Genomic DNA, 16,722 nt, shown 5'->3' with positions numbered 1-16,722 from the left:
TGTGCAAAAATTAATTTCTTTTCATTTAAAAATGGATTCTTTTTTTAAAACTGATTTTGTATTTAAAATTAATTTAGCTTATTAACCTAAATGAAATTTTTTATTAATCAAACTCAGATTTTTTTTGTTAATATTAATCATATGTATTCCTATATATTAATAATAAATTTAAAAAAATAATTATATTTATAAATTTTATTTTAATATAAATACTATTATATAATTTTTTATTAAAATTTTTGACTACTTCAAATATTTTTTTCAAGTTCCCACTGTCTGTACTCCTACGTACTCTCATTATTTATTAAATTAGTATACTAAAAAATTTAGAATCACATGGCTATTTTAGTCATTTTATATAATATTTTAGTCTTGTCCATGTGTATCCAAACATAATACTGGACATTACATTAGTGTCCTATCCATCGTATTCAAACACGATACACAACATAATTTTTAATGTACAAACAAACCCTACCTTACATTTGAACTAAAAGAAATTATGGACGACGTAAGAGTTGAATCTGGGATAACTAAGTTTTTAGTGCAAGACTTGCCCAACTTAACCAATTTCACTCCTTGAACAAAGTAATACTAATGTTTCTACAAAAAAGTTGGAGGGACATGACTCACCATTGTCAAAGCTAAACTTCCCCACTCACTGGACTAAAATAACATCAATGAAATGCATATAAATTGAACTCAAACTTTTTTAAAATAAAATACACAGAATCCAAATCTTAGCAGTAATATTAACTCGGGGGCCAACCATCGCGAGGCTAGTCGATATGAGATGAGTTAAAAAGTATTAACTATTAACCAACAAATACGACAAAAATGGTATACCTGTTAACAGAACAAATTACAACCTTTTCCTCTCACTATTTAAGAACAAGACAAACTTAGATGAAATCTAGATAAGACAAAAGATCCAAAAAAAAAAACCTCCTCAGCGAACCACCAAACCTTGGACTGCCTGGGACCCATCTTCGGTTACTTTGTTAGCCTGAATTGTATTGATCACATTCGAAATATTATCCTGTTAATTGGAAACAAAATACATCAAAACATAAAACATAATGCAATGCTTTTTACCTTGAACAGGTGCAATATAATCAAACATTATTACAGATTTGGATCCTCTAAAATAAGCAGAATTGTAAAGTGAAGTTCACTTGCAATGGAACCTTTAATTATTTGAATAACCATCTTTTTTATTATTGGGCAAAACTCACTCAAGCTATTGATCTCATCATGGTGATCATCTTTTATCACTTCACAACTCAATTTAGGGAATCGAAAATAAAAATTTAGATGTTTTTGAATTCTTTCTTAAATAATGATTCTGATCATAATTTCAAGGTGGTTATTTATCGATATTCTTGTGGAACTTTTATTGGCTAACATTCATATTTGTAAAATAACAATGTAGATCATTTTCTGTCGGACTAAATTCAGGAATGCAATTATCAAACATATTTGTGTGATAATTCTGACATTTACAAGAGAGAATCTTTACCCTCCATGTCACTAGCTTTGTTCTCAGTGCTTGCCATTGGTGCTGACCAAACATACGATCGGTGTGATGACTGCAATAGAGAATTTGAATTAAATCCAACATAACAACCTGATGTCTTGAACATGTTAGGATATATTACCGTGCTAATAACAATAGCTATTTCCATGTGCCCAAATAAAAATGAAAACACAATCAAGCAAGGAGCAGGAATAACTGTGATATGGAGGCAGCAACGTACCTAACAACTACAACTTGATTCATTTGGTCCATCTTACAGTCAATCAACTTTGCAGTTATTGCCTTAACCACCCAGAGTTCTACCTCATCATCATTGATCTGAAAATTCATAGAAATTCAATTTTACTAACATGAATCCATATAAATTAAATTTAACTAGAATGCAAATACAAGTTTACCTTCAGTGTTTCTCTTATAAGTTCATACGGAATTTGGCCAGATCCATCAGAGCTAAGATCCACCAATGACATCAACCTCATTTTAGCAACGCATTCTTCATGCACAAGACCTAAAAATATCATTCCACAAAAAAAAATGTTTTTATGTACCCAAAGAAAAAGGTGCGCTCAAAATGGAATACTACTCCAAAAATGAAAAAATAATAATGGATTAGTCCATGAATAAAAGGTTTTACCATAGTTTTTCTCCAAGGCAGAATTTGCAGTATGATATTCTAAGTAAGCATCCAGCCTCTGAGTAAGAAAAATCTTGAGAAGCTGGTATAACACAGCATATTTGGCATCTTTCTCCAATTGCAAAACAGCAGGCATGTCTAATAAATCACACTACAACATGAAATACAACTTTAATGATACTCTTCCAGAAATTGCAACAGCCTATGCAAAAAGAGGATCAAAAGAATATACTTGGATATCTAGAGTACCAAAAAAAAGTGAAAACCCATTTTGGTCCTCTAAAGATTTGAGTTGGTTAGGTCACTCAATTGATTATTCTTAATTCTAAACATCAAAATAGTCCAAAATTACTACCTACTAGAACTGAATTGATGTCATACAAATAAACAATAGCCACAATTATTCACCTGAGGACCACTAAGATGCTGCTAATCTTTGGAGGATAAAATTGACATTCCAAAACTCTTTTAAGGATGATTTTAGTATTGTACTACTGACACAAGCATATTTGAACTACGCGAGATGGCAAAAACGTTCGTTCATTCAAATTTCATAAATAAACACTCAAGGTACCTGGAATATATCAGGTGATTTCACAAAATCAATGATTGCATGCACAGCCTCCTCCTTTGCTTCACTCAATTCATGTGCATCTTCTCCATTAAAAGTTGCCAAATAATTTGTCAAGAACTTAAAAGAGTCTTTAGCCATGCTGGGATGAAACAAAAAATTATACTAATTACTATTTTTCATATAAATTCTGATGGAAAAAAAAAAGTCGAAAAGGAGAGGTGGGGTTGCCAAGTGGAGAGTAGATTGTCATAGTGATAGATAGAAACTTAATATATAATCCTACTACCAAGAGAGCAGGGAAAAAAGAAAACAAATCACAATCAACAGGAAACCACCACCTGCTATACCATATGTCTTCTTTCAAAATGTTAGATATAGTTAAAAATTGCTTCCACTATACCTTTTATTTTCTTTCAAAATCTTAGAGATAGTAAGAAAGAGCTCTCTCTGTTCTGATATCCCAATTTTCCAGTCTTTCAAAAAATTGTCAATATTTTTTAATGAAGGGATAATGTATTCAGTGACTTTCCCTTCAGCTGCTAAATTCAACGCTTTCATGTAGATGTAAAAGCGGCAGTATGGAGTCTCCACAAGATTGTACAGATTGATCAAACTGAAAAGAAAAATATGAAATCATATATATAATAATAATTAAAAAAGAAAAGAGGGGGGGAGAGAGAGAAAACAAAAAACAAGAAATAGCACCATGAAATGTCAATTTTAAATCAAAATCAAGTAGCTGTAATATTACATCTTCAAGCGCACCGCAGGCTTTTCATTAGGTTGTTGAATTAATTTTGCTGATATAACTTTGATGATCTCCATTACTTCATCTGGATTCTCAGTCTTCGTAACAAGATTGCAGATAACAGTGAAGATGGACTCCACATCTGGTATAGAATGAATAAATAAATAACAGTTCCTCTTAAAATACTATACATTATGATCACCTGATAGAATATTAGATTTCAGCTAAAATCCGAGCATTCATGGCACATCCTATCCTAAGCAATTAGTTATGTATCATAAAATTGTAATCTATACAAGTATCAAAGCAGCAAAAATATTACATCAACAAACACAATCAGATAACAGTTCATCGTGCAGGCACCATGTATAGTTAACCTATCGGGAAAAGACATAAGGGTGTGATGCGAGATATTAGAGAATCAATGAACGATGTTATCATCATGCATGTACCACGATATGTCTTAGCATTTTAAGCAGTATATAACTTTATCAAGCAAAAAGAGTACTCTACCTTTTTCAGTAACCTTTGAGAAGATCAACTCAGCAGACGTAATCATCAATGATGCTAGTTCCAACCACTTCCCCATAGCAATGAACTCTTCAGCCTCCATGCATAGTCTATTAACTTGTGGCTCAGCAACCTGAAAACCAAAGATAGTATCAGGAAATTCATGAATAACAAATATGCTTAATTATGAGAAGAGCATAATGATGTGCTCACATATAAATATGGGATACAGGGAGATAAAGCCTTATTATTTTAACTTTCGTTTGTTTTCACTCGTTTAAAGGATTTTACCCCCCTTCCCCCTTCTCCTTGTATCATTCTTCTCATCTTAATTAAAATCTTTCCTCAAAAAGGATAATGTTGTATAGCATGAAACAGAGTAAACTAATGCTACGTTTTCTTTTAACTTTTCTCAGCCCCTACCCTAAGCTCTATCAGTCATGCATCATTTGCCCTACCCAATCCACCATCCCCGATTCTAAGGAACTTCTACAGTGTAGAATCCCTATCACTTTCCAAACATCGAAGTGTATATCAGAAACTTGTAGAATGCAAAACCAATTGTAGAAAAATATCATCAAAAGTGCAATCAAGCCAAAAATTTTCGAACAAAATCAAACACCTAAAGTCATCATCAATTGTTATAGACTGAGATTCAACATCCAGAAGCATCTCAACTTAGGATACATAGAAGCATCCTTAACAGTTAAACCTCTACAAGAATCATATTACCTCACCATATTCACTCGTTCGATTAAAACTAAAAAAGAGCCTCCAACAATTAGAACCAATCAAAAGAAAGAAAAACTGGATTTGATGAGAAAGAAAAAATGGAAGGGGAGAGTTACCTCGGGACCGGCGTCGGCCCAGGCGAGCTCGGACGCGAAACGGACGACGGAGAGAGCGGCATCTTCCTCGGAGGTAGGGACGAGAGTGGCCATTGTCGCTGCGAAGCTGTCTCTGCAACTGCGAGATTGGGAAACCCTAACGTGCTTCTTTGCTTGATTGCGCGGCAGAGAACAATGACAGCGAGCAAAAACCCTACTTTTCGATAATAAGGAATAGCCAAACGAACGCACGGTGTCTTTTTCTTTTTTACCCGATAATGCATAATAAAAAATAATTACTCTTGTAATCTTTAGGCTTGTTTGGGAGTTCTTTTTAAAAAAGATTTTTTTTTAATAATATTTTTTTAAAAATTTTTTATAAGAATAAAAGTAATTTTATATTTAAATATTTTATATAAAAAAAATTTTATTTATTTATTATATTTAGATAAAATAAGATAAAAAAATTATTTTTTAAATTATTTATTATGTAAAAAATATCTTTTTTTAAAAAAAATCTTTTTAAAAAGATATAAATTATAGGTTCTCAAAAAGATATTTTTTAAAATTCTTTAGTGTTTTTATTTTTATTATTAAAAATTTATCAAATACACTAAAAAATAAAAAAATTATTTAAAAAAGGATTTTTTCATCAATTTAATAGCATCTTAACAAATACTTTGTTTGATTGGATAGAAATTATAAAAAAAATAATAGAAATAAAATGAATGGAAAAAATTTTTTTCTATTTTTTGGTTACAGAAAGAAAATAAAAGGGGAATAAAAAATTATGAGTATGAGTTTTATATAAACATTTTTTGTTATCTAAATAATAAAAATAAAGAGAACATAAGACAAAAAAATTATATGATTTTCTTTTTTTAATAAATAATTTCTCTTTTTATTAATTACTAATATTTTTATTCATAATAATATTATAGAATTATAACTTTTTTTTAATATATTATATGTCAAATGAAAATATATATAAAACCAACTCTTAACCAGCCAATAAATGAACAACTCAATTATTTATAATTATTTTAATTAATTTTATTCATTTATTCTTTAAAATATTTGTTATTAGTGGTTTTTAATGCTAAAATCAGGTTTGAAGGGATATGTTGAGAACCTCCCGACAGGAATCACGCTAAAAGCCCACAATACTTCCGAGTCTTCACTCTTTCTCCCTCTCCACGGCTGCGATGCATCTGAGCTCTCATCCAAATAGCAAAGACACCAACCTCATCCATCCAAGGCATACTCACGGCGCTCCCTTATCAGTAACCATCGGTCTTTAACGCCATTAGCGGTGCTGCGATTGATTGTGGTACAAGTCCTTTTCGAAAACAGTGTAATAATTCACTCTTCTTCTCATCAATTGCCTCCACCCTCTCCATCGAATCATTCAACCCGTGGCTCCCTCGTCATTCTCCCTGGTGTGCGTCGCCATTGGCCGTGACGTTTGTGAGCGTGGTTCTCCAGCAAAGACCATCACGCATAGCGTTTTTCTGCACAAAGAAGTTGTCGTCACGGTTCAAAGCTTCTGGAAAAGAGTAACGTCCATGGAGTTCTCAACTTCAGAAGGCTTATTGAATAGCACATTGATCAATTCAAACGAAGAAAATGAAGAATTGAGTGTGGGTGAAGTTGTTATTCAAGAGGGGTCTAAGGCATGTTGGATAGGTTGGTTCTGCATTGTATGAAATTTAACTACAATGTGTTATTTGAATGTTTATTATTCATGCTAATTAGATCTTTTTTACGATAAAGTATACTTAACTCCCATGTGTGTTTGCACTATTTTTTTATATGTTTTATTGGAGTGATTTATTATATAGTGATGATCTTAAGTTGATAAAAGTTTTTTCTAGTGCCTTTAATTAAAGGTCGACGAAATTACCGACGTCATTGTGATGAGAAAGGATGAGTTGGACTTGAGACACGAGGTTTGAATTATTCCTTATTATTTGTCATCGCGTTATAGTTATTGTGTTAATGCTAGTTTTAATTCGTATTTGGTTTTGTGAATTGACATTACAGTTGCCTGATCATAGTGTGATCAGTGAAGAGGAAATTCCAGTCATAGGAATGGGTTTTAATTCGTTGCCTTTGGCACAGAAATTTTATGCAAATTATGCAAAGAAAGTTCGGTTCGTAACTAAAATCAAGAACACAAATTTTGACAAGACGCAGAAGGAATCAAAGATACGGTTAATCAATCTATTCACTGCACGCGAGAAGGTTATCGGGAGTCTTGAGTGAAGGCAGGAACTTGGGAAAGCAAAATTACAGCCACGAGATGCAGAGTAAGAATGTATGTCATGCTGGACAAGGAGAAGGAAAATTGGGTTGTGTCTAGGTTAAAATTGAAGCATTCTCACCCTTGTCGGCTAAGAAAGTTGTCCACTATCATGAGTACAAGGAGTTAACCATGCATTCTAAGTGCATCATACGGATAACAACGAGGCTAGCATAAGACCCAACAAGACGTATCTAGCACTGGCAAACGAGGTTGGTGGGTCTTCAAACCTGAGTTATTCAGAAAAAGATGTCAGAAATTACATCACAAGCAAACTCTGATGTGCCGATGACAATGCAGACTTTAAGTAGATGATGAATTATTTCGCTCGAATGAAGGAGATCGATCCCAACTTCTTTTATGTCATAGATGTTGACGATGCTAATAAGTTCAAGAGCGCACTCTGGGTAGATGCAAGGTGCAGGGCTTCGTATGAATATTACAGAGATACAGTGTCGTTCGACATCACTTACAAAAGAAACATGTCTATTTTTACTTATGGGTCAATCACAAAAGCAGTCATTTTTTTAGTTTGTTATCGGGTCTGTTATTTGTTGTTGGTGTTTTCGCATGCATGGTCTATCGTTTGCATCCTTTGTTGGTGTAAACCACTATGGGAAGCCTACTCTTCTTGGTTGTGCTTTACTTGGGAGCGAGGAGATCCCTAGTTTTGAGTGGATGTTCACGCAATGGGTGAGATGCGTAGAGACTGTGCTAAGGGGGATCATCACTGACCAGTGCAAGGCCATGACCGATGCTATTATTAGGAAGGTCCTACCGGATACTGTTCACCGATGGTGCATCTGACACATAATGAAGAAGTTACAATTCAAGTTTGGAGGTTACGCTAGGTACGGAGAATTGAATGCTAAGATGAATCACATTGTGTGAAATTCTCCTTCTGCTGACTCTTTTAAAGCTGATTAAGTTGAATTCATCAAAGAATTTGACCTAGGTCAGAACAGATGCTTAACAGGTCCGTTATCGTTAACTTAACTCCCGTATATTGGTTGCATATTGCATATTTATTCATCATCACTGACCAGTGCAAGGCCATGACTGGTGCTATTATTAGGAAGGTCCTACCAGATACTGTTTACTGATGGTGCATCTGGCACATAATGAAGAAGTCACAATTCAAGTTTGGAGGTTACACTAGGTACGGAGAATTGAATGCTAAGATGAATCACATTGTGTGAAATTCTCCTTCTGCTGACTCTTTTGAAGCTAATTGGGCTGAATTCAACAAAGAATTTGACCTAGGTCAGAACAGATGCTTAACAGGTCTGTTATCGTTAACTTAACTCCCGTATATTGGTTGCATATTGCATATTTATTCACTATTGGTAATTCTGCCGGTTTGAATTGGTTGTTGTGTTTTTTTAGGAGTGTAGTTGATGTTTCCTTTTTACATAATCAGTGCATGTTCTTTTCAATACACAAATAGATGGTTTCTCTCTTAGGAAACTGGATATTTTTGTATTTGTTTTATCAATTCTTTGGAAACGGTCACCATGTTGTGTCTAAGCGACACTCTTATGCTTTGTTTTCTTATATAGACCTTTATGCCAATTGACAGAGATGGGTGCCAATATTCTTCAAGAGTAAATTTTGGACCGCTATAAAGAGTACACAGTGGAGTGAAAGTATGTATGCATTTTACGGGGGTTTCTGTATTGCAAGAGTGGTTTGGTCCAGTTCATCCATGAATACGACAATGTGCTTAAAAACAAGGAGCAGAAGGAGCTGGAAGATGATGCTGCAGACTCAAAAGGAGTCATCCCATATATAGGGAGCACAGGTATTGAGAGATGATTTTAGCGGGAATACACCAGTAATATGTTCAGGGATGTTTAGCTGGAGGTAAAGAAAAAAATCGATTACGTGGTTCAGTCAAGTGAACAATAGGGTGATTCAATTTCTGTTAAAGTGGACGAGCAGAAGATAGTTTAGGAGAAGACTGTTTACCATACTTTCACAGTAGATTTTGACCAATTGAGTCAAGAGGTTTGGTGCAAGTGCAACAAGTTTGAATCCACTGGTATACTGTGTTGCCACACCCTTGCTGTGTGGTCATACTACAAAGTTGACAGAGTACCAAGCTACTATGTTCTTCCTTGATGGAGTAAGAACATCATGCGCAAGCACACCTACATTAAGAGTAGCCATGATGTGGCTCGGACCAATGAAGGCCACAACCTGTTCAGGCGTTTGTGTTCAGAGTTCTATAACATTGCTCAGGAGTTCGTTAACTGTGATGAGGAAGTAGCCATCTTGCGATCTGCCCTTTGGGATGCAAAGTCCAAGCTGACTGATTATTGTGCTAGCATGCGTTCGACTACTATTGCTGCGACTCAAAATACCATGCCCACACAGAGCACGGGCAGTGTTGTTGTACATGACATACAAAGACCCTCAAGAGTTAAAACTAAAGGACGGTAGAAAAGTAAGAGACTTGGAGTAGAGTTGGACAAGTCAGTTAAGAAATTAATGCAAAAAAGGAAGAGAAAATCGCATCTGGTATGAGCTAGAAGTGGGGTCTATTTCAATTTTTTTGTTTTGGGATGGTGTTGTTGATTCATATAGGTTGTTTTTGTTTTTGTGTTGTGCATTTTGTAGGATGTTGTTGACCTTAAGACAGATAATGATTATAATGGTTCTGTAGAGAGAGGATTTGAGGCCTATGATACTTGGAATGCATCGGAATGTGGCGGATTCATGTCCTTGTTAAACTCTTTTGAGCATAGATAGTTATCCTTTCGTTTGGTTGTCCATTTTTTTCTGTGGGTGATTTCTCATACTTTGCTAGATTTTGTGGTTCTTTTGACACAAATTAATAACCTCTAACGATTTTCGCTTTGTCACTTGCATTGGTTCTGTTATGACACATTCAATAAAAGACATAAAAGGACAAATGTGGATATCTTTTATCTAATTATTAATTACTTTAGGTTGTGAGACTGTCATTGTTCTTAAGATCACGAAGTGCTACTTATTTTTTGTCAAAAACAAATAAATTACATCCGCTATGAAACCTACTGAAGAATATTTAAGAAAACAAAAGCCATTCACTTCTCAATGAACTACACGCATTCGCGAATGAGTAACACATGAAACTCAAAAAACATATCCAGAACTATCCAATTTGTAATGAAAAGAAACATCCAAATGCCTATCAAAAGCACCATCCACTTAAAAACTTGATAAAGTCATCGGTGCCAACACAAAGGAACATGCCGAGTATACTGATTACAACAGAGGCCATGCAATGCTTAAAGTACCAGCAACTTCACAATTACATCAATAGAAAACAAGGATAAAAAAAATAAACTTCCATTTAGTGAACATCGTGCCTCTTAATAAAATGAAGTGCCACCTAAATGCAGTCATAAACAAATGGGGTATTTAGACCAAGTAGAGTAGACTGAATAGCATAATAAGGCAATGCATTGCTTAATAAACTAAAGACATCCACAACGTGATAGGTAATTACTTGACTATCGCAAATTCTTAACACATAAAACCTGTTGAGTAATATCTAAAAAAACAAAAGTCATTCACTTTTCAATGAAGTACATGCATCCACAAATGCATTGCACGTGACAACTCGAAAAATATATCTAGAACCATCCAATTTGTAATGAAAAGAAACATCCTATTGCCTATCAGATGCACCATCCACTTAAAAGTTTTGGATAAAGTCACCAGCAACTTCACAATTTTAGCAACAGAAAATCATAAACCTGTAGTGAAACATGATTTCTCAAGCTCACAGGAAACTGATGTAAGGCAGAAAAAGCCATATAAACGTCCACAACTCTAACATAGGAAAACTATAGAAATAGTATGACAAGTATACGTTTTCATGATTTTTACCTAGGCTGTCTTCTTCCGTTGTCTTCCCCCCTTGCTTGGCTTTCTTATCGGTAATCCTGCACGCTGCAGCATGGTTTTCGTGCTCGATGCTGTGAAGGGTGATTTCACTGTCTTAGTCTTGTTTATTGGCTGGTTGCGGCGCACAAGATGTCTGTCTAATGCCTCTAGAGCCTTTCCAATGAGTGAATGAGGACCCATCACTATGTTTAGTATAATTTCCTTCTAGAACTCCTGCAGAATGCCCTAAATGGCAAAATCGTGTGTAAGCAGAAAATTTTGGAAGCGAGAAAGAAATAAATCGAAAAGAGGTGCAAGTTATTTGTGATAGGATTTTTAAATTCACCTTGTCCCAAAATTGCAAGGATTTATTTAGACTCCAATACTGCATGAACTTGATCACGTATATGATGATTGGATTTTTGACGGTTTAGAATTTCACAAATGAATTCTCGTTGCAAGTATAGTTTCTAAACCAACAATAATCCTTTCATACAAAAGATTGTTTGTCACAAGTAACAAACCCCTAAAATTTATAAACCGAAATATTCAAACCTCGGGTCATTCTCCCTAGGAATTACAATAAAGTGTGTCGTTATTGGTTGTGAGTTATTTTGGGGTTTTTGAGATTTTAGACAAGAAATATAAATGGCAAACAAAATAACTAACAACTAATAAAGCTCTTGGCAAGATATGAGTACTAGAAGTCCTATCCTAGTTATCCTCCTCAATTGTGATAACAAATTATCCATTACTCCCACTTAGTTAACCTCTAGCCATGGAGGAAAGTCAAGTGGATGAATCAATTTGATTCCTCAAGTCCTAATCAACTCCTAAAGGAAAGACTAGCTTTAGAGGTATTCAAATCAATTAGCAACTTCTAATTATCAATCAACAAAGGAATTAGATAACTCAAGAGTCACTAATCACTCTACCTAGGCCAAGAGGAAAAAAACCTACACTAAAATCCAACCAAGCATTTCATCAAACACTTGGAAGGCATAAAAGAAAAGTATAGTAAATTGGCAACAAGAATGAAATCTAACAAGAATTATTGAAATGAATTAACAACAACAATTAAAAGAAACACATTTATTATGAATTACCTTGATTGAATTGAAAGAGAGTAGAAGAAACAAAAGTAGATCTACAACAAAACACAAGAACAACATAAAGAAAATTACAACAAAAGAATGGAAGGAGAATGAATGTAACAACAAGGAATTGAGAAGATAAAAGTAGAAGAAGATGTATTAAAATCTAGATCTAAGAACTAAACCTAATCCTAATCCTAATCCTAGAGAGAAGTGAGAGCTTCTCTCTCTAGAAACTACTTCTAAAACTAAACTATGACTAATGGTCAAAAGTATGTTGATTCCTCTTCAATCCTTGGCTTAAATAGCATCAGAAATGAGTTGGATTGGGCCCACAAGGCTTCTAAAATCGCTGGCTACGTGTTGCATTAAGTGGGTCATGTGCCACCATCGGCGCGTCCGCATACTGTGCGCGTGCGCGCCCCTATGCGCGATGCAACTATGGCAAATCTTATATTGTTTCGAAGCCCCGGATGTTAGCTTTCCAACCCAACTGAAACCGCATCAATTGGACCTTTGTAGCTCAAGTTATGATCAATTAAGTGCGAAGAGGTCGGCTTGACAGCTTTTTGGTTCCATCATTTCTTCATGAGTTCTCCAACTTTTCATGCTTTTTCTTCATTCCCTTGATCCAATCTTTGCCTCCTAAATCTGAAATCACTTAACAAACATAACAAGGCATCTAATAGAATTAAGGTGAATTAAATTTAGCTATTTTGAGTCCTAAAAAGCATGTTTTCACTCTTAAGCACAATTAAAGGAGAATATACAAAACCATGCTATTTCATTGCATAAATGTGGGTAAAAGGTTATAAAATCCCCTAAATCAAGCATAAGATAAGCCCTACAAATGGGGTTTATCAGTATACACCACAATCACAGCTACATTTATAAATAGAAATATTATCTTTAACCATGAGACTAAGTATCATTATCAAGTGAATTGCTAGTAAGATTATTGATAGGTGGCATTTTAATTGACCCGTTATGTTGTTTTAAGATGCTGGGATAGAAACAAGTCAGGTCGTTCTTTGTGTGCTCGTATGCAGGCATCGACACTTTAGCTATGTCTTCAATAATTCTCCCTTGAAAACCAACTACACTTTAGGAATACAACATTTTTAATGACTAAGGATGTTGTTGCACTAATTGGGTGATATATTCTTACTGCTAAAGCATGTATTTTCGACCTGTCATCATTATGCTCTCTAGAATACATACTATCCAGTACCCACAACCTTTTTTTAGGAATCTCAAAGGCATACAGCCACCAATGATGATCGACACATACAGGAAAAAACCACTGCATTGTAAACAAAAATATCAAAACAGTGACATACAAGCATTAGTTCATTCAATGGCATCAAACACCGAGAATAATAAGCAAGAACCATATAGTTTTTAGTATAGAAAGGCAATGCAATGCTTAATGAACCAGAGATATCAACAATTTCATCACTAAATACAAATAGTCGCAAAATTCTTAACACATGGAGCCTATTGTGGAATATCTAAGGAAATAAAAGCCAATCACATCTTAACTAAGTATACGCAATCCCAAGTGCTTAAGACATGAAAACTTAGAAACATATATAGAACCATTCAATTGGCAATAAAAAGAAACATTCTAATGCCTATCATAAGCAACATCCAAGTAAAAACCACTGCGTTGTAAACAAAAATATCAAAACAGTAACATGCAAGCATTAGTTCGTTCAATGGCATCAAACACCTAGAATAAGAGGCAAGAACCATACGGTGTTTATTATAATAAGGCAATGCAATGCTTAATGAACCAAAGACATCCACAATTTCATCACTAATTACAGATAGTCGCAAAATTCTTAACACATGAAACCTGTTGCGGAATATCTAAGGAAACAAAAGTCAATCACATCTCAATTAAGTACATGCAATCACAAGTGCCTAAGACATAAAAACACAGAAACATACACAGAACCATCCAACTGGCAATGAAAAGAAACATCCTAATCCCTATCATAAGCAACATCCAAGTAAAAACCACTGCGTGGTAAACAACCGTATCTAAACAGTAGCATGCACACAATAGTTCGTTCCTATTGCCATAGAATAAGAGGCAATTACCATACAGTTTTTAGTTAGCTAGCGCACTGACTTACTCATCTTCTCATGGAAGCTGCTACCTTGTCAAAATATCTGGAATTAGCACCGAAGTGAGGATCCAGCCCCACATAACTCACGGTAGGGACCTCCCTGAAAGAAACCAGGTTCCTCTTTTACAACACAGTTTCCTGTTAAAACAGCACTATTTAGTTTCAGTACATAAATCCTAAATACTGAAAATCCACAAAATCATGCATACCAAAATTCCTGGAGGAATACAGTAGAAGTCATCCTTAAACCGTAATGATTCCGAGTCGTTAAAGGTTAAACACATCCACTGAACGATCTACATGGTCAATTTTAATTGAGTTAAGGTCATCTTTATGAGAGATCTTATTTATTAAGAACTCCGTTCAATCTAGAAAAGTGTTAGTATATTTTACTTACGTTGTTGTTGACCCAGCGATGGGGTAGCAGTGTGCACAAGTCCTCTCGGAGATGTACTAGACGTAGCCTTCCTTCGTACGATGCTACGGCCTGCTCTTCCCCCAATGACGCATTGACTACCTATTTTCACACAAGCTCCTCATCATCCTCATCGAGCTTTCACCCCTTTAGCAACGGATGCACCTTTTTAGGAGTATACTGAGTAGGGTTCTTTTCCATGCGAGTCATTTCCGGTGAAATCTGGTAGCTCGGTGGACTAGGTTTCTTGCAAGACGGAGTGATTGGCATCACGGTCTATAGTGGCTCTATGTACTGTAGTTGCTCAAGGTATTTCCATATTCTTTCACTCTCTGGGTCTCGCATTGACAAGAAATCAGGATTACTGCGTCAAAATCAACCAATGTTAGAGAAAAGTAAATTTTGTATGCATACATTTTCTAATTCCCTAACAAGCAAAATAAACCCAAAATGAAAGAGTTTTGCTGAGGAAACTTGCTCGTTGAACTCCCATTCTTGATGTTGCACTAGTGCTACGAAGAGTGTGCCTGCATTAGAAACTCCAGAGTCAGTTGTTTCATGGGGTGTTTTCCTGATTAAGGTTGCTGTCGGGGGTCTCGGTACTTGTTTTTTGTTGGTTAACTCCCCGGTGAAACAATTGGCGCCTCCTCTTAGTAAGAGGCTCATTGTCCTAATCATCATCTGTGTTCATTGAGAGATCGTTTTCTTCAGATGGTTTTGGGCTGGACCTACGTGATCGGTCCTTTTTAACCCCACCTTTTTTTCTTGGTAGCTGTCCTTCTTAGCTGTTTTATGCAGATTGAATATGTTATTTAAAGAAACATCCAATTACATTGAAATCAACCTTCTAAAATTAGTTAAGCTAGTCCAGAGTTTAATCCAAACATAACCATAAACATATACTCACTTCCGGGCTAGTTTTTTATCTATCAGTGCACCGTGAACGTTTTCTAGTTGGATGCAGATTTGTTGTGCTTCCAGTTGGTCGTCTTTTCATTACTTCCTGCTCGCTTTCTCCACCGACAGGGCTTTCCTGTTTGTAAAAATAGCGTGAATCAAATTAACAATAACGAAGTCAATTTGTTAACATACTAAGTCATTAATACGTGCTTATCCTTAGCGCCATCGAAGCTTTTCATCCACGCTTTTGTGGTGCTTTTTTGTTGCTTTTCTCCTTTCAACTTGAGGTGACCAGCCTTGTACGTCTTCACTTTTTCCCTTTCTATTAAGAGGCACCCCTGATTTAAGAAATGAAGAGAATAATTGATCTTAATCAAATGCCTAAGCATCTCACTAATACGAAAACCAGAAACACCAGAAAAAAGAAACTATTCACATCTTAAACACACGGAGTCATCACCAACTACCTTGCACATTTGAAATTTGAAAACATATTTAGAAACAACCATAAAGAAAAGAAAAGAAACATCATGATTCCTCTCAGAAGCAGCATCCACTGACATACTGGCATAAAGTAACCGATTACTAGAAAGAAATGAGTACCTCGAAAATAATATATTGCGCCTTCTTTTCTAGACTCTCTGAGGTCCTCGCAGCGAGCCATGGCTCATGCTCATGACAGTTGTCGAGTTGATCATATTGCAACCATTGAAAATAGAGTACCTATATAGAAGAAGGGTATAAGTTATGTTCTACATAAAAAAACGGCATGCTCAATTTACTAATAGTCATTGGATGCGTCCTACCAACATGATGAACATGTAGCCCTCGCAAATTTTGTTCCCTTTAAGCTTATACTTCTCGACTGCAGTGTCAAACCACTTTAAAGTTTGCAACGGCCAATTGATTCTTTTGGGATCAGAAACATCCAAGACCGGGTAAATGTGACATGGCAAAATTACTTGTTGAGTTGTGGGGCACAGAAACTTTTTCATTACCACCAGTAGGAAATATCTCCTGAACTCCATCCTATCTGAATCTGTTGCCATGGGACAGCTATAAACTAAATCCTGGAGTTCAGTTGTTGTCCGTCTGTGGAACCTCTTTTTGATGGCCACGTGGGTCGGATTTTGGTCATCCAGGGTTGGGAATGGATCACCTACAACATGTCGA

The 16,722-nt window shown here is 35.4% G+C and overlaps 1 protein-coding gene across 1 annotated transcript; it reads right to left on the bottom strand.

Annotated features, from left to right (window-relative positions):
• Nucleotides 1-692: 692 nt before the first annotated feature.
• LOC112796850 (uncharacterized) lies at nucleotides 693-5,109 on the bottom strand. The gene is made up of 10 exons (XM_025839501.3): nucleotides 4,852-5,109; nucleotides 4,007-4,136; nucleotides 3,497-3,635; nucleotides 3,146-3,358; nucleotides 2,746-2,884; nucleotides 2,172-2,322; nucleotides 1,936-2,045; nucleotides 1,758-1,855; nucleotides 1,520-1,589; nucleotides 693-1,039 (listed from the first exon to the last, which is right to left on the bottom strand). The coding sequence occupies exons 1-10, from the start codon at nucleotides 4,942-4,944 to the stop codon at nucleotides 950-952; spliced, it is 1,233 nt and encodes a 410-aa protein (XP_025695286.1). The 5' UTR covers nucleotides 4,945-5,109; the 3' UTR covers nucleotides 693-949.
• Between the last annotated feature and the right edge of the window lie 11,613 nt (nucleotides 5,110-16,722).

This window comes from Arachis hypogaea, chromosome 4 (assembly GCF_003086295.3).
Source record: "Arachis hypogaea cultivar Tifrunner chromosome 4, arahy.Tifrunner.gnm2.J5K5, whole genome shotgun sequence".
In the NCBI taxonomy this organism is placed as follows: Eukaryota; Viridiplantae; Streptophyta; class Magnoliopsida; order Fabales; family Fabaceae; genus Arachis; species Arachis hypogaea.
Note: the sequence above shows the minus strand (reverse complement) of the source record. Positions and strands in the feature narration are given on the sequence as shown.

What these genes read in the sequence shown, in the direction of transcription:
- LOC112796850 (XM_025839501.3), bottom strand. Translation starts at nt 4,944, where the DNA reads ATGGCCACTCTCGTCCCTACCTCCGAGGAAGATGCCGCTCTCTCCGTC. An exon ending in CTCAAAGGTTACTGAAAAAG is followed by an intron (nt 3,636 to 4,006) that starts GTAGAGTACTCT and finishes ATTCTATACCAG; the next exon opens with ATGTGGAGTCCATCTTCACT. An exon ending in CAAAGCTAGTGACATGGAGG is followed by an intron (nt 1,040 to 1,519) that starts GTAAAGATTCTC and finishes TCCAATTAACAG; the next exon opens with GATAATATTTCGAATGTGAT.